The sequence below is a fragment of the Manis pentadactyla genome, chromosome 14, assembly GCF_030020395.1.
Source record: "Manis pentadactyla isolate mManPen7 chromosome 14, mManPen7.hap1, whole genome shotgun sequence".
Lineage (NCBI taxonomy): Eukaryota > Metazoa > Chordata > Mammalia > Pholidota > Manidae > Manis > Manis pentadactyla.
Window position 1 is genome coordinate 8,778,781 of NC_080032.1, and position 17,046 is coordinate 8,795,826.

General features: G+C 41.7%; 2 protein-coding genes across 12 annotated transcripts in view; one reads left to right on the plus strand and one right to left on the minus strand.

The window, feature by feature from the left end:
- Positions 1-758: 758 nt before the first annotated feature.
- Positions 759-13,084, minus strand: HSCB (HscB mitochondrial iron-sulfur cluster cochaperone). Of its 6 annotated transcripts, XM_036908913.2 has the most exons (6): positions 12,771-13,083; positions 11,446-11,542; positions 11,011-11,100; positions 10,269-10,413; positions 6,545-6,592; positions 759-893 (listed from the first exon to the last, which is right to left on the minus strand). In XM_036908913.2, exons 1-6 carry the CDS (start codon positions 13,004-13,006, stop codon positions 802-804), a joined length of 708 nt encoding a protein of 235 aa, XP_036764808.2. In that variant the 5' UTR covers positions 13,007-13,083; the 3' UTR covers positions 759-801. The 6 variants fall into 6 exon arrangements, with proteins under 6 accessions (XP_036764808.2, XP_036764811.2, XP_036764812.2 ...); XM_036908916.2 differs by lacking the exon at positions 10,269-10,413 and having other exon boundaries at positions 12,771-13,077; XM_036908917.2 differs by lacking the exon at positions 10,269-10,413 and having other exon boundaries at positions 11,006-11,100; positions 12,771-13,077.
- A 151-nt stretch (positions 13,085-13,235) lies between these two features.
- CHEK2 (checkpoint kinase 2) overlaps positions 13,236-17,046 on the plus strand; it is a 43,528-nt gene continuing 39,717 nt past the window's right edge. Inside the window, exons 1-4 of one of the 6 annotated variants that reach the window (XM_036908884.2) lie at positions 13,251-13,347; positions 13,668-13,774; positions 14,215-14,386; positions 15,327-15,636. In XM_036908884.2, coding sequence (XP_036764779.1) covers positions 15,333-15,636 — 304 coding nt within the window. In that variant the 5' untranslated portion in view covers positions 13,251-13,347; positions 13,668-13,774; positions 14,215-14,386; positions 15,327-15,332. Of the gene's footprint in view, positions 13,348-13,667; positions 13,775-14,214; positions 14,387-15,326; positions 15,637-17,046 lie in introns of all 6 variants that reach the window. The other 5 variants (XM_036908889.2, XM_036908888.2, XM_036908887.2 and 2 more) reach the window with 5 other exon arrangements.

A 17,046-nucleotide genomic window follows, 5' to 3' on the forward strand; every position in this document is an offset into this window, starting at 1 on the left:
TTTTAATCTCCCTTGATCCAGAGAGCTTAAAAGGTTTTCTTCTGGAAATGAATCAAGAACTTAAACTCAATTTCCAAAAATCCAGAAGGGGAAGTAGAACTGCTTTGGGCTGGATTAGAGAGGCATAGAAATCACGACAAGAGAGTGTCAACTGTCCAGAGAGAAATTAAAACTGCTCCATCCCACCAAGGTGGAGCTGAAAATGTTGCTGGTGTTTAATACCAGACTAAATCTTGGTAATATTATCTACATTTTGAAAAGTAGGCCAAAGAGGTCCAAAGGCAACTTTGCATGGTTACCAAAAAGAGCCATGAAGACCATACTAACAAGGGGATTAGTGAAGTTCATGCCTTTACCAAGAAGATGTTCTAGGGCAGAGGCTCACAAACCCATGGCCAAATCTAGCCTATTGCTTATTTTGTAAGTGAAGCTACAATGACATAGTTGAGTTACAATCAAGGCACTATGGTCCAAAAAACGTGAAGGATTTATGGTGTAGCCCTTTGTAAAACAAGTTTGCCCACCGCTTTAGATTCCCAAGTTGGCCCCATCCCCACCTCCTCATCCACTGGCCTAGACTGGGGGACATGGTCTATCAAGTATCCCATGAAAGATTGGCCACTCAAGCTCGGGCTAGGCTGTGTTTCCACTGGCATGACAAAATCTGCCATCCATTAATGCTTAAGCCACAGGCTTAATTAAGATGACATTAGTGGTGAAAGCATATCTAGTCTTATTAGCAGAAGCCAGAAAAGAAATATGCAAGAACTTTTATTTTAAAAACTTTTAGATTAGCAACCATTAGAGGGGAATCTTCTTTAACTTGATCTTTTCTTCTACATTTGAAAAGTATCTCATCTTTGTTAAAATTTCCTTGGCTTTTTCAAAATCATCTGAAATAAACAGAGACGTTAATGTGAGGCTTTGCTCATTTCAAGCAAGAAAGAACAAAACCAACTCTATTGAACAAAGCAGTTGTGACTTTCTGGCTAAAACTTTAAAATGAAAACCGAAAGATCTCTATTTGTGTCTGTATGCTTATGTATTATTTGTGTATGTATGTGTGATATATATGCATATACACGTTATTTCTCTATCTCCAGATGGTATTACCAAATTAATTTATAAAATTACTAAAAGGAGTTGTATCCTCACTGGCTTAGAGAGAAATAAGCACTTACATAAATTAAATCTTCTTAAAACTTCCATAAATATAGGAGCCAACTCAAATATTTTCAATGTCAAGTAATTTGGGTAAATCTTCAGTAAATAAGATTAGTTTGGTACTGCTGGTTTAATAAAATAGTTATGCCTTTGGATTTGTTAACATGAAATATAACACACATTTTTATTCTACTTGGGTTTACTAGTTAAATAGACTAGTATTATATTTACTAGATATTTAAGATGGTAGAGATGATAAATTTGATATTCAGATTATATCATTCAAACTTTATTTCAATAAGTTTTATAATATATTGCCTAAAAATTATTTCCAAAATCTTCTTGGTAACTGGAAACCTTAGAGCTATGCTAAGTTAAATAATAAATATGCACTAAATATCTAAATAATTTAAAAACAAGATAAAGTGCCAAAACATTCATTAAACCTAAACTTAAGTTTATATGCTTTTGGCTTCTTATTTTTATATGGCCAGGGTGGCCAAGGGTATTTGGGTCTGTTAATAAACATGTTGTTGCCACATTAAAAAAGACTATTAATATCTCTAGAGATATAAGATGGTATATTCATAAAATATGGTAATCTACTACAGAACACTAGCATATAATAGTTCTTAATTGTTGACTTCAAAATTTTATAGTAAATTAAAGGTTACTAATGGTTAAAATATATAGTCAAAATATGAAAACAAAACTAAATAATACAAGTAAAAGGGAACAACTTTGCAAATGGGAGAGAAGCAGGATGTGTTTTTTTAATGAAACGTATGCAAGGAGTGTAGAATGTGTTTTTGTTGAGATAAAAGGGAAGAGTAATTTACCTTTTGCATAGTCTGCCCAGGAAACCTAGTTTTTGCCTTATCAAATAATTTCCTGAGCGTTATGGTTGTTGTCTTTATCATGTTCTTGACTGCTTAAGAGAACTAAGTCTTCTCACTGTTCAAACAGCTAAGAGTTTTTTTTTATTTTTCCATGTTTCCTCCTTTATTTGCCTTTGAAATCTTTTATCACCACTTTGGTTAAATAGATAACTAAATATTATTTCACAATGACCTATGATCTTATTTAATTAAATATTCAAACCTTTTGACAATCTCCCCAAATCAAATTCTACCTAAAGACTTCTTGACCTTGAACTGACTTTGAAGTTTCCAGGAGGACCCCTGACAAACCTCAAAGGATTTGTTCTCTTATCTGACAAAAAGAGAGACATTAAATTAACCAGGTTTGCTTGATATATTAAATTACATGGGAAGCACCGTCGAAGAAGAGGAACTTGACCTTCCCTAGGCTGTATTTGTGTGGGCAAAATGTTATTTCAGAAATTGTATAAAGTTCCTAGAAATTTGTCAATGCCTTCACTATCCATAATATGTCCTGGTGTACTGTTTAGTTATTATTTTAAAATGTTTTATGTCATAGAAACAACCAAACTTCTTGGTCAATTGTGGTATTTTTATAATGAACTCATCAGACCTTTATGGTCATTAAAGTCTTTTGTTAGCCACAGATGTTTTACTCTGATGCTTTTCTAAAAGCTCTTGCAACCAGATACAGGCTACACTACTCATGTTTAACAAAAATGGACTGTCTTGGAGACCCACAAAAAAGGACCATCCCAGGTACTGTGCAGTACACGTTTCTGATGACATTGCTTAAATACCTCTGAGATCAAACCAATAAACTAAGTGAAGATTTCCAAAACTCTAATGAAAAGCCAAGAGGCTCATAAAACTGCTAACCCAAGATCAAGCAGAATAAAATTACGTCGATTGAGACTCATAAAGGAGGATTATATTTTTAATATTTTTTGTTCAAAATGTTGCTGGTTCTTACGTGTTCTATTTTCTAGACATAACAAAATCCCTTTCCCCTTTCTCTAAAGTCATATATGACTAATCACAATCTAGTAAATTTTAATTTTGTAAATAAAATTAAAAAATTTTTTCCTCCATCTGATCCCTCAAAAAATCGAATATTCTTATTTTCATGGCAACATAGTTATTTGCATAGGTTCAGTAAGAATGTTGTCTTTGTGATAGGATATAATTAAAAGTATTAAAAACATAATTAAACATCAAGGCTTTGACTAGATGTCATATTTGAAAATAATGTAAAAAACCAGATAGGACCAATTTTAAGAAATGAAGGTTGACTTCATAGAGCCAATGTTTACAAAGCCTTCTTGAAAAAAAAAAAACAGTCTGGTATCTGGCTTACAGGGTTCCCCAGCCTTACAGGTGAGTAAGGAAGGTCACTTCCTGGCAGGCCCAGGAAACTTAGAATGTTTTGGGGACCTTGAGAAGAGAGGAATTCACCCAAATCTATAGGTGAAGTCTGATGGCAAAATCTTGGCTTGACTTCCTAGCATTGAGAGGCTTTTAAAGTACAATCTGAGATTCTTTATAAAAATGTCATAAAGAAAACATAAAAGGGCTTGTATGGTTGATTGCCATTCTTACTGCACTTACATCAATAAAATCTAAGGAAACCAAAATTATTTTGTAAACAAGAGTAATCTTACTTCAATTACCTATGGAAAAGCATATATCATATACCCTGTGGGTTATCAGAATCTAGTCTTGTTCATTGTCTGAGGTTCTATTACCTTCCTGTGAATTGAACTGGATTCCTGCTATCTTACAATTTGTCAGCCCTTAACAAATTCTTAATTCTTCTAGTTTCCTTCAATATCTGGCTACAACTCCTCAAATTGATAGTTCCCATTTTTCTCCTTCCTTCCTAACTTGGCATCACTGAGAACTAAAACCTGACTGCCCGGATCCTTACGGGGCCACAGGCTGTCTTATGGCTGCCCCTTTCCCTTGGGAACTGTACGTCCTGTAAGCTGAAGCTAGACAACTTGATATAAACTTCAAAGAACTCATCACCACAACAAATCATGTTGGGCAACCTTTGTGTCTGGAGCTTGCTGCTATATGGGCCACCTGGAAAGTTCACCAGAACTCCTGCATCTTCCACGGGTATGACGGTGACACTGATGTCTATGCCATTACCACAGGCATTCAAACTATAAACCAAGGAATCCATCGGATCGCCACCGCTGTCCTTACACCACCATCTAAAGGTGCTGAAGAGTCTAATGTCTTCTCAATTCCGAAACTGCCCCTTGTATCAGAAACAAGGTTTATAGTCTGCTCCAACCATTAATCTTTGTTTTCCTCTTGTTTCCATAGACATGCTCATTAAATGCCTGATCACTCACGTCATCCAGCAAATATCTTCTATTACCAAGTTTCAACAGATGGTTCAGCTAGTCTTTAATAAATAAAAGGTGACCGAGTAAGAAATGGGCTTAATGTTGTTTAGAAGAGTTGTCTTACTGTTTCTCTCTTACTGTTTGTTCCAGCCAACACCTGAAGGCAGGGTCCCTGTCTCCCAGTGTCTGGGGGAGAACAGGAGCCCAACTTTGACAAACCCCAGTTAGCAAGCCCAGCTTGGTTTCACAAGGACTAGTCTCCCCTTCCAGCTTTTTGTAACTTTTCACTTCTTGGACTTGACTGAGCCCATGCTCACCCTCTCCCTACTCATGCTCCCCCTTTAAAATGCCCAGTTACATATCCAAGTAGAGTTCAGTTCACACCGGACTCTTTTCCCTATTATAACAGTTATTACTGATTAAGATCTATCTTTCCCACCTCAACTAATAGCTGGCTTTGTTTATCTTTGAAAATGCACAAATATCTGAATCCATGCTGTTAGTTCTTTAGGTATATATGAAAAGTGGAATTGCTGGACTGTATGGTAGTTCTATTTTTAATTTTTTGAGGAAACACCAAACTATTATCCACACTGGCTGCACTACTTCACATTCTTCCCAATAACACACAGGGGTTCCAACTTCTGCACTCCCTCGCCAACACTTATTATATTTTTATAGCAGCCATCCTAATGGGTGTGAGGCGGTATCTCATTTTTACTTGCATTACCGTAAGGACTAGTGATGCCGAGCATCTTGTCATGTGCTTATTTGCCATCTGTGTATCTTCTTTGCATGTTCTATCTCTTAGGCCGGGTAGTAGGGACCATAGGTGTTCTTCTCTTATTGTTCTTTAAATTGTACTTATGTATTTTATTCTTTTTAAAAGTTATTTTCACAATTAAAAAACAAAAACATACAGAAGTGCAATAGGAGCTGGGGCAGGGCCCTGGTAGAATATAATCTAATCATCTTAGTCAGTGGTTTGGGGACATGCTGAGCTGGGTTCCTATCTTTTCTGCTGTTAATCTGTATTTCTCGACATCTTTTTAGAGACCATCTCCCTTCCTGTGTCTCTGAGCTGACTCCTCCTGTCCTGCACACTGGGTGGCCCACTGTGTAAGCCTATACCTTTGGCCCTAGCTGATTGGAGTGGAGTGGACATCTGGCTCAAGTTGAGTCAAATATCCTCTCCTAGGAATCTAGAATTGGGCCCAGGGGACTAGTCAGTTGGCGAAAGGGCTTGCTCTTGGAATGTAACAGACCAAGGAGTACTAGGGAGTCATCCAGCGGGGGAGGCCATTTTGGAGCATTGTACACCAATAAAGAAATGGATGGAACTGTTTCACAGAGTGGAGAGGAGGGACTGGGCTGCCAGGGGCACTGAGCTCAGGACCAGAGTCCTCGTTCCAGAGTGCTTTCGGGTTCCTAGGTTCTGCCTCAGAAAAGCTCTTAGCACACTGTTTATAGTCATCACACGGACTTTCTCCTTGCATTCTGGGAGATAGTCCTGATTGGTCTTATAACCCCCCTTAATCTGGGCTACCTTGAGTGGCATTCTGCTTCCTGCCATCAAATGATCCCTAAGCCAAAGGGCCACCATCCCCTTATTTAAGGGGTGGCACAAGTCAGGGATGGAGAGGAAGGTTGTTCTTGCTTAAAAACAGCCAGAAAGAGTTCCAATTTCTTCAACCTGAGACCCTGGAGCAGTGGGGGCCAGGATGAGCACTCTGTTTTTGTGATTTGGGCACCGCTCTGCCACTGGCCTCTCCTCTCAGGCAGAGAAGAAAGAAAGGGGGTGCTCAGGCTTCGCTAAATGTCAGTCCTGCAGCCTCGCCCTCAGGGTCGCCTGAGTTGGCTTCAGCTGACATCTTTCACCTTATTTTCTACTTGCTAAAGGGAAACGTGAGTACTTTCTCTCATATAACCTTTCCCTGGCACATCACTGTGTTTGGCACAGAGCTTGTCTCTTCAGCAAGACCAAATCCTTGAAGGCAGAAATGCAGACTCATCTATATTTTGTATCACCCCATGTACCTATCATAGGATGGGTATATAATAGCTACATACTGAAGGATGTCTATACCTCAGTGCTTACAATTTCTTTCCATATTTAAGCAAGTCAAGAAACGAAGAAGGTACCTTGTTCAAAAGCTCTGCTTACATTGTCAGTCAATTCTTTCTGTTTAGCTGTAAGAGAAAATTATTATGTTCATTTTTCTATTTAAATGGACTCACGATGGGAAGAAAACACTTTGTAATCATTCTGGTTTGAATACAACATAACAGGGAGCTTGGATTCAAGGGTAAGGCCTCATAACCTCTGTCTCTACATGTTCCAGAATGGCAACTTCTATTTAGCACAGCGTTGCTGACCCTGGTTACACTATGTTTTTCTACCCATGAAAGGTCTGAGGGGTAATCACCAGGGCCCATGAAATGGATGTAGAATTTTAAAAAAAGAAGACAAGGACATGCCTTGATTATCTCCACCCAAGCAGTCTGAGGCTTCCAGATTTTAGCAGGAAAATTAGCAGGTCAGAAATGTCTGTCCGCATGGCATTACAGAGTGTTTCAGGCAACCACTTGCAAATTATACAGCTTCCTGGCAAGATGAAACATTTAGATCATACTATTCCTTAAGAGAGAAGATGTCAAAAGAGGTAGAGGAGCTACTACCTCATGTTTCTGTTGTTCGCCCATTAGGAAACGAAGAATCTTATAACAAGTGTGTTTTCCAGATATAAATACTATCAACCACTTATATGGTGCCTGCTTTCAAAACACTTTCAAATACATTATCTCCCCATGGCAGGCAATGGCAGGTACTGGGGGACTGTCCTACTTACTGTCTCAGGTTGGTGAGTGGAGGAGCCAGGAACAGATTCCCAGTCCCCAGACTCCCAGACAGTGGTTGGAAACTCCCTTCTCAGGGTAGCAATGCGATGTTGACAAAAGAACACTGGACTAGGAGTCTGCAGCCTCTGAAGTCCTGACCCCAAAACTAACTAGTTCTATGACCTTGAACATTCACCCAATCTGGGCCTTAGCAGGTACCTGGAGGGGAGGAAATCTAAATGAAGGTCAGTGACCTGCTCAAAATTAGATGTTTACCAAAGGGCTGGAGTAACCCCCGCCATTGATTGAGCACTTACAATGAGCCAGGCACTGTGTTAAGTGTTTTATATGCCTTATCTCATTTGATTTAATCCTTGCAACAGCCAGAACTAGTATTATCTGCATTTTACAGATGAGGAAACTGAGACTCAGAGGGGTGAAGCCACTTGCTCAAGGCCACACGCACTCAGTGTCAGTGTTGAGGCTGTGCCCAAGGCTGCCACAACCCGGTGCATCAAGATCCTCTGCCTTCCAAAGTTCTGTAGCCGGGGCCTCTGACTGCAAGTCCCGAGTTTCTCCTCATCCAACACCAGCAGCCTTAATGCTGTTAGCATCAAGATACTACCCACCACCACAACATCCATTTTGTTGCTTTTAACTTTGTTCATCATGTATTTACTCATTTAATAAATATTTACTGAGCCCTGTTATATTCCAAGTACTGTTCCATGTGCTGAGGATGTGAGGGAAGCAAAAAGCAGATATAATTTCTGCTTCTGCAGAATTTCCAGCCCAAAAGGAGAGGCTGATATTGGCCAAACAATCTCATATAGTACAGTAAGGTTATAATTGTGATTAGTCCTACAAAGGAGGGGTAACCACTGGCAGGAATATAGACAGAGAGGTTCTCTGAGGAAGTGATGACTGCCCCCAGATCTGAAGGAGGAAGAGTGAACTAGATGGGGAGGGGGTTTCAGGCAGAAGAACAGCATGTGCAAAGGCCCTGGGGGTAGGAGGGAGCCTGGTATAGATGAAGAACTGGATATGGCCAGTGTGGCTAGAGTGGAGGGGGTAAGTGGGAGAAAACAAAGGCCAGACCATGCGGGGCCTTGTCAGCCTTGCTGAAGAGTTTGGTCTTTAACCAGTGAGCAGTGGGAAGCCACTTAAAGTTTTTAAGCAAAGCCAAGGGTAATATGATTTGGGTTTCAAAAGATCACAGAAGTATTTGCAATAGCCAAGATATGGAAGCAATCTAAGTGTCCATCAATAGATGAATGCAAAGAAGATGTGGTACATATACACAATGGAATATTATTTAGCCATAAAAAGAAAAATCCTCCCATATGCAACAACATGGATGAATCTAGAGGGTATTATGCCCAGTGAAATAAGCCAGGCAGAGAAAGACAAATAGCAAATGATTTCAATTATTTGTGGAGTATAAAAACAAAGCAAAACAGAAGGAACAAAATAGCAGTCGACTCAGACACCAAGAAGGGACTAGTGGTTACCAAGGAGGAGGGGCCGGGAAGGGTGGGGAAGGAATAAGGGGAAGGAGATTAAGGGTCACAATAATTCACAATCACAGTATAGGTTGGTCATGGGGATGGTAGTACAGCACGTAGAATATGGTTAATGCTTCTGTAACATCTTACGACACTGATGGACAGTGACTGCACTAGAGGGGGTGAGGACTTGATAATATGGGTAAGGTTGAACTACTGTGTTGTGCATTTGAAACCAATGTAAGATTGTATATCAAGGATACTTTAATAAAAAAAAAAAGAGAGAGAACACAGAAGTAACAGTGTAGGAATATATTAGTTTGAAGGTACAGGTAGACCAGTTCAGAACTACTGCAATTGTGCAGATGAGACCAGTAGCTTAGAACAGGGTGGTGGCAGTGAAAACACAAATGGATGGATGGATCTAAGACACATTTAGAAGGTCAGCTTTTCAAGACTTGGTGATGGATTGCCCATGGAGCAAGGGAGAGTAAGTTGTTAAGGATGCCTTGTCTATGTTTGAACTTGTCATTTACTTAGAAAGGGAACATCCAGAGGAACTGGTTGTTTTTTTGGGAAGAGGGGGAAGATGCTTATGAATTCCATTCTGGACACACTGAGTTGCAATATATAAACTCTAGGAAGGAACCAGCCATGTCTTTCTCATTCACTGCTGCACACCCTCAGTGTTATGTACAGACCATGATACACAGCATCAGTGCCATAAACATCTGTGGAAGTACACGTGTGTACAATCAGAGTGAGAACTTTGGAGCCTTTTCTACCTGGCACGGTTAATTTTATGTTATCAGTTTGGTTAAACTGTGGTGCCCAGTTTAGTCCGTTGCTGTGAAGATATTTTGTGGCTGTGATTAACATTTACCATCAGTTGACTTTAAAGGAGATTACCTTCAATATTGTGGGTGGGCAATTGAAGCATTAAGAGCAAAAACTGAGGTTTCCTGGAGAAGGAATTCCATTTGAGACTAACATAGAGGTCCTCTCTGAGTTTCCAGCCTGTCTGTCTGTCCCTACATATTTTGGACTTAAGCTCTTGCAATCATAGAGCCAACTGCTTAAAATAAATTCTTCTCTTTCTTTCTCTGTCTTTATGTATACACATGTATGCTCTTGGTTCTGTTTCTCTGGAGAACCCTGACTGATTCACTATGGTGTAAAGTAGAAAGCAAAGCAATATGGGATCAGATTTTTCAATCTTTGCTCTGCAATATCATCTTAGGCATTCCCATGAATGCCTAAGGCCTATTTTTCTTGTCAGAGATAATAATGTCATATAAATTATGTCATGGGTGGGAAGAATTCCATTTTACAAAATACGATTACATTTTTGGTTTAAGGCTGCATTCCAGAGAGTTAGAGGCATTGCCAGTCTAACTTCTAGACAAAACTGGTTTTGGTATAATCAAGAAAAAAACAAAACTCTCCGAATAGATTTTTTCACTTAACCCTGGACATGTACTCATAATAGAAATAAAATGCATTTGTGGGACTTTATCTTTTACCTCTGACAATAGATTCAATTTCTTTTATCACAGCTTCACTTTGAGCTTCTACTAGTTTTTCATTGATTTCCATTATTTCCATGAGGAATTGGCTGTCCATTTCATAATCTGTCTTTTCAGGAATCTCTACTCCATGGAGCTTTAGCTATTGGGGCATAAAGCAGGGAAAATAAGGTTGGTTCAAGAAACTATGGCCAGCGTCATAAATCCTATTCACCCTTCAGAACAGAATACATGCACAGGGGAAATATGAAGTGTCCTAATAATGAAAGTGTGAGGGTAAGGTATCTGAAAGTTGGATGTGCTAGGATGGGATCCCTCACTGCTCCCTGCACCTGTGTAACCCTGGGAGAGTCATTCCACCATATGGCAGGTTGGACTAGATATTTGTAAAGATTCCATTAAGTCCTAAAATTCTAAGGTACTTACCTTCTCCCTATCCCCCTCCAAAAAAAAAAAAAACAAAGCAAAAATTACTCTTTCCTAAAAGTCATTGCCATCCAATCCTTGAAATGTATAGAAAATGGTAAAAAAAGAAAAAAAAAAAAGGTGCTGTTGGGCAAGTAAAATTTACAAATACTCAGAGAAAGTTATACTCATGTGGTATCTTTGGGGCAACTATCTTTGGGTCTCCGGAGTAGCTCAAAGTCTCAAGCTCTCATCTGCTGAACATAGGGGAGCAGCTGTCCAATAGCACAATGGACACCATGCAGTCACACATAGGTTTGAGAAATCACCTTACAAGGTATAATCCCCTGCTCAGGGGGGCCAGGAGGGTCTTATAGGCATCATTCACCAGGGTTGAATGCTTCTCTGAGAAGTCCTTTTCAGGCTGTTAGTGGAGATGAAGAGTCTTATTACCATGCAAATCAGCTATGTTACATTCACAAACTGTTGCTTAAAATACTGATGGGTAGGCATCTATGGAAGTGGCCAAAGGAAAACTGGTGCGGAATGAGCTGTCTTTATTTTCAACTGATGGTTTCTAATTCTGCTGGGAGTCAGGTGAAAGCTGGGACTGCAGGACCAGCCCAAGGCCTGCTGACCTCGGTCAGACTGCTCCAAGGTAGGGCTGGTTGTCCAGCTTGTCCCTGATAATCACATAACCACAGGGCCACTGCCACCCACCCACTGTGCACATGTGTTCAGGTATGATTAGGAGTGGCCAATAATCTACCTGAGACCTCTGGCTGAAGAAATCTGGGTGGATAAGGCGCTGTAGTTGCTGGTACCTTTGCTGGAGCTTCACAGTATCAACTCTGAAGGAACGGTTGCTGGAAGGAAATTAGATGAAACTCATTTATCAAATATTTACAGATTTATATACTATGGGCCTAGGTCATATTCTCGTGAGGGAAGATTGAACATGCAGGCAGAGATAACTTCATAAAGTTGTAGGTGCTGTGAAGGAAAATAGAATAGGATCAGAGGCAGTGGTAGATGTGGAGCACCAAGAGACAACAATGACCTGAGACCTGAAAGAAGAGGAGGGGTAATCAAAAATCAGAGGAGAGAGTTATCCAGGCAGAGGGGGACATGCAAAGTCCCTGAGGTAGGAACAAGTTTGGCAGGCTTGAGGGACTAAAGGGCAGCCCATCAGAAGGGCACAGTGACTGGTGGGGGCAGATCTCAGAGTTAAGGGTAAGGGGTATTCCCAAATTCTGCCCTACCTTTCCAAGGCCCAGGTCCCTTCCTCTCTCTCAATTTCAATCCAGGCCTTTCTGCTTTCTATTCCCAGAGCTTGCCCTATCTCAACCGTTTTGCTCCGCCCAAACTTAACCTCTGAGGTCCTCAACCTTTGGAGGAAGCTAGGAAAATATACCCATTTCCCAGACCCTCTCCCTCAATTCTCACTTTTCCCTTAGACTCTGCCCACAGTACTAAATTTTTGGGTGCTTTTATGCCCTATTTACTTATTTTTGTTTTCCTTAGTAGAGTACTCGCTTATTATAAAAGGCTGTAACTCAGAACAGTCCGATTTAAGAGATGGATAGGGCAAGGCATTGGGAGAAGGCAGGGGGCTTTCATGCACCCTCCCGGGGCACCACTCCGGTGTTCACCAACCGGGAAGCCCCTTTACCTCCTTATTTTGGATAACATCTCAGAGTACTCCTCTCAGAAGTCTCAACCCAACCAGGGCCATTTGAACCCTACCCCTCAAGTGTCTTTTTCCCCGGCTTTTTCCAGTATTCTTCCCTTGGGCTCCGCCCCTCAAGCTGCCTTTCCCTGAGGCCTCCGTCCCTCGGTTCCCCTAACTTCCTTCCCTGCCCGCCAGTCCTTTCTCCACTCTAGTCTCCATCCTTGAAGGGCCCGGCCCTCCATTTCCTGTTTCAGGACACATCCCACCGTCCCGTCCCCGGGCCCCCGCCTGCATCGGGGCTCCACCCGCCTACCTAACGCGTCCCGCCCTCTCCTGGCCGAGCCGGACGCGCCCTCCCCTTTCGCCCGTCGTTCCCGGCGTCTCCCACGCCCCGGCGCGTCTCCCGAAACCGGCCCCCGTACCAGTCCATGAGGCTGAAGTAGTCTCGAGTGGAGTCCGGTGGTTGCAGCGCGCGGCACTGCGGGCAGAAGAACCCGTTCCCCCGCACGGGGCTCCCGCGGCGGCCGCAGTTCCAACACTGAGGGGAGTTGCTTCCCGCCAGCGATGGATCCTTGTAGTTTAGCGGTCGCCTTGCAAGGGTCCCTGCTGGCCATAACCTCCATACACGGAGGAGGGGCACGGTCCTCCCGCCCCACATCGGGCCCGCGGCCTGTCTCGCCGCGGCCACTTCGCCGGGGGAAGAAAAGGGAGAGCTGCCGACCAGACCGGTGCTGCTGATTGGCTGCGGAGCTGAGGGGGCGGGATCCGCCGGGGGAGGGAGCGGGGGAAAACCTGGATTCCGAGTCCCTTTCCACATTAAACTGCAACTCCCGGCAAGCATTGAGCCTTCGCGTGCTTAGCCATATCCGCTGCTGCTCATTGGTCCGGCTGAGGCGGAGGGGTGTTTTGATTGGCTGAGGGTGGAGTTTGTATGTGCTGGTTTAGCGCCACGGCCGGCTGCGGCTGATCTGAGTTTGCGGCGTCTGGTGGGCTCACGCGGTGAGTTATAGCGGGGAGCTTCTCTTGTACGGTTTGGGGGTTCGAATCCCGTCCTCATGCAGCCTTAGTGCGAGGGAAATCGCCCAACCTTTCGCTTTGTCGGCCTTTTAAGCTCGGAAGAGGGGAGAGGAATGCGTGGGCGACTCTCTTCCTTCTTTGTAGATAAACTTAGAGGTGAAGTTCATTTCCTGTATTACATGCAAGCTGAAACCTGCCCAAACGCACAGGATAAGAAAGAGCAAAGTTGTGCTCTTCAAAGTCAGAACAAAGTTGCTTTGTAAAGGGTTCTCTAAATGCTAGTAATTATTACCATACTTTAGGTTCAATCTCGAAAATACCTGTTGTGAACCAACTCTAGGTGCTAGGCGCCGCATGAATTGGAAACACATTGACTTGTGTAGGAGGATGCCCTGCGAGTGTTCACCAAGTAAGTGTGTGGAAGCGGGTGGCAAGAAGGTAGGAGGGCACCAGTTCTCCATGGGACTCAGTTTCTTTATTTAGGAAAAAAAAATTGTGTTGCACTTATAAGGCCTTTTCTGGCTTTCGGATTCTTGGGGACTTGAATTCCGTTCTCCCAATTACCAAGAATCACTGGTGGAGAAGCATTCATAAATCTCATTTAATCCACAAGCTCTATCTGTGTTTTTTTCAGATAAGGAAACTGGCGCAGACACGTTGTAATTTACTTAAAGGTCATGCAAAGATTGACTCAGGCATCTGACCCCAGACCTGTTTGCCTTTTAACTACTCCACTGTACTTCCCCCACATGGTGGAAGCTAATGTGGTCCCTGACTGGTGGACTCTAACTTCTCAACAAGTGATGGTAGCAGGTATCTCTTGACACACTGTCTTTTGCCATTTTTTAGGGCGGAGAAGTCTTGCTCAAAGAGCTGCAGGAAGACACAGCCTTGGCTAAGGTAGTATTAGAGCAGCAGGTTCTGGAGGGACAGACGCAGAGCTGGCCTCACCTTCGTGCTGTGTGTTAAGGAAAACTCATCAGGATCTTTGCTTCTGGAAGGCTGTGTAAATGCAGTCAGTGTGAGTAATGTTTACTGTATTCTGGAGGAGGAACCTGAGCGTGTGGATCTGGAGAGAATCTGTTCTGTTATCAGATTCTGTTATCTGTTCTGTTATCAGATAACAGAACCTGGAGAGGTTCTGTAATCAGAGTTTAACTGTCCATTAAATTAATTCTAAAACAAGGTGGGAACCTATGTTATGGTCTCCTGTGACTCAAAAAATGGTTTCTGCAGGATTCTCTTAGGCTGCAAAGCCATTTAGGATGCTGAAAAGATGTGCTCCATAGTTATTTTGCATCACAAAGGGCTAGGTGAAGTTGTTTAGAGCAGTCTTCTTTGTGTTCTGCCTCGTTAAGAGGCCTGGCCCTTAGACTAGGAATTTAGAATGAATAAACAGGACACGTCCTTACCTTCTGGGAGCAGGTTTTCAGGGGACGGGAATCGGCTTCATTTTAAGTAAATGGCCACTTGAGGAGTGGTGCAGTGAGTTACTATATGGTTTCTGTTTGCCCATTTTCTTTCTCAAGTCACCTACCCTTCCCCTTCTTTCCTGGTCCAAAACATGAAATTGAAGTGTAGTATTGATTATGTTAATGCATTTTAGATTTCATTTCTAGTTTTTAAAAATTGGATGAATATAAGCTGTTGTGAGTCTCTCCTCCCAAACTCAAGTTTCGTTGCTTTTTACTTATTTACAACCTTTAAAAAAAAGAAATTCTTTCCCCTGTGGTTTGTGGCTGATCAGACAAGAAGCTGATCCAGTGAAAGTGATCTCATGAAAACTCAGCCCAGAACAACAGATGGAGACTTTTAGATTTTAGATTTTTGCAGAGCATGCCTGCCCTGGATGTTTTATTTTTATATTTTAGTTCTTTTGTTGTAATACGCCCATCCTTTACTGTTGAACTTTAAGTGTTGTTCCCTGAAACTCACCTTATTGTCGAACACTTCTTTTTGAGGTCCTGATGTCTCGGGAGACAGATGTGGAGTGTCTGCAGTCCCGTGGCAGTGGTGCCTGCTCACAATCCCAAGGTGGCTTCTCACAATCCCACGGCCTCTCCTCACAGTCCCAGAGCACGTCCGGCCCCTCCACCAGCACAGTGCCCACGTCTAGCCAGTCCTCTCACTCCAGCTCAGGGACACTGAGCTCCTTAGACACAGTGTCCACTCAGGAACTCTGTTCTATTCCCGAGGACCAAGAACCTGAAGAGCCCAGTCCTGCCCCTTGGGCTCGATTATGGGCCCTTCAGGATGGATTCCCCAGTCTTGGTAAGACCCTTTGCTATAGAGTATACTATTTTGTTTGGAAAAACAATCATAGAAAGTTGTTGCAGCAGAAAGCTCAAGATACTCCTGGACTGATTCTGGAGTTTGAAAGTGATGAAGGATGAAACCAAGGAATTAGTTTGGGTAGTCCCACTGGATCTTACCAGCTGTGGGTTCCTTTCATTATTCTTTCCACAAATGGGCATTTGCATCTGAAGCTGTGGATCCTTTGCCTAGAAAAATGCAGGTTCATGCAAACTGGCAAACATTTATCACCTAATCACAGGAATTTCACCACCTAATCCCTGCTGTGGTATGTGGCAACTTTAGAGCGTTAGTTTTACAGTTTCAGATTAGGGGAAGCTATTGTGGACATCCTTGTTTTACCTTAAAATAGCCAGCCTTGCAATTTAAATTTAAATATATTCTTCCACTCTTGACACATCCTGATTCCAGTAGTAAAGCTTTGCTATGGATGTGTTTGAAATGACATTTTTCCTCCCTCTTAGATTAAAATTATCCCTTCATTAAAAAAAAATTTGAACTTGACCTTAATGGGATGGAAAATTGTAACATAAATAAATGAATGACTAATGTACCATTAGTACCTTGTCAGTCTTTTTATTTCATGTTCAACTTCAATAACTTGAAAAAACAATAAAAAATGGAGAAATAATATAGCAAAATTCATATGCACAATTTAAATTTAGAAGTAAACATTTGAAGCTATTTTTCACTCAGTAAGCCATATTTCTAAGATAGGCTTAAGGCTTATGTATGGTGAGTGGGAGACACATGGTGATTGAAAGGGTGAAATGGGATGATCACCTTTAAAGGTGAGATATTATATAAGGAGCCCGATAGGATAACCAGCGTAAAATAGATGCTCAATAAATAGAAGCTGTTTATTTTGTTATTATTGATTGATTGACACCTATGCTTCTAGTTATTTTATAGGTTTAGCTCTTAAATTGATCTGTTTTGAGTTGATTCTTGTATATGGTATGAGGTAGGGTCCAAATTCATCCTTTAGCACATGAGTATCTAGTTGTCTGAGCACTATTTCTTGACAAGACTATTCCTTCCTCACTGAATGGTCTTGGTACGCTTACCAAAAATTATTTGAATAGGAATGTCAGGGTTTATTCCATTGATCTATATATCTATCCTTAATGCCAGTACTGCAAAATTTTGACTACTTTAGCTTTGTAGTAAGTTTTGAAGTCAGGGGTGTGTCCCAATGTGTGCCTCTTTTTCAAGATTGTTTTGATTATTCTGGCTCCACTATGTTTCCATGAATTTTAGATAAGCTTGTCACTTTCTGCAAAGAAGGGAGCTGGGATTTTCATAGGAATTAAATGGAATCTGTAGATCAATTTGAGAAGTATTAATATCTTAATATTAAGTCTTTAA

Coding starts and splice junctions, on each gene's coding strand:
- HSCB (XM_036908913.2), bottom strand. CDS start 13,006: ATGTGGGGCGGGAGGACCGTGCCCCTCCTCCGTGTATGGAGGTTATGG. Junction 11,543..12,770: donor TACTTCAGCCTCATGGACTG/GTACGGGGGCCG, acceptor ATTTCCTTCCAG/CAACCGTTCCTTCAGAGTTG. Junction 11,101..11,445: donor TCTTCAGCCAGAGGTCTCAG/GTAGATTATTGG, acceptor CTCCACTAACAG/CCTGAAAAGGACTTCTCAGA.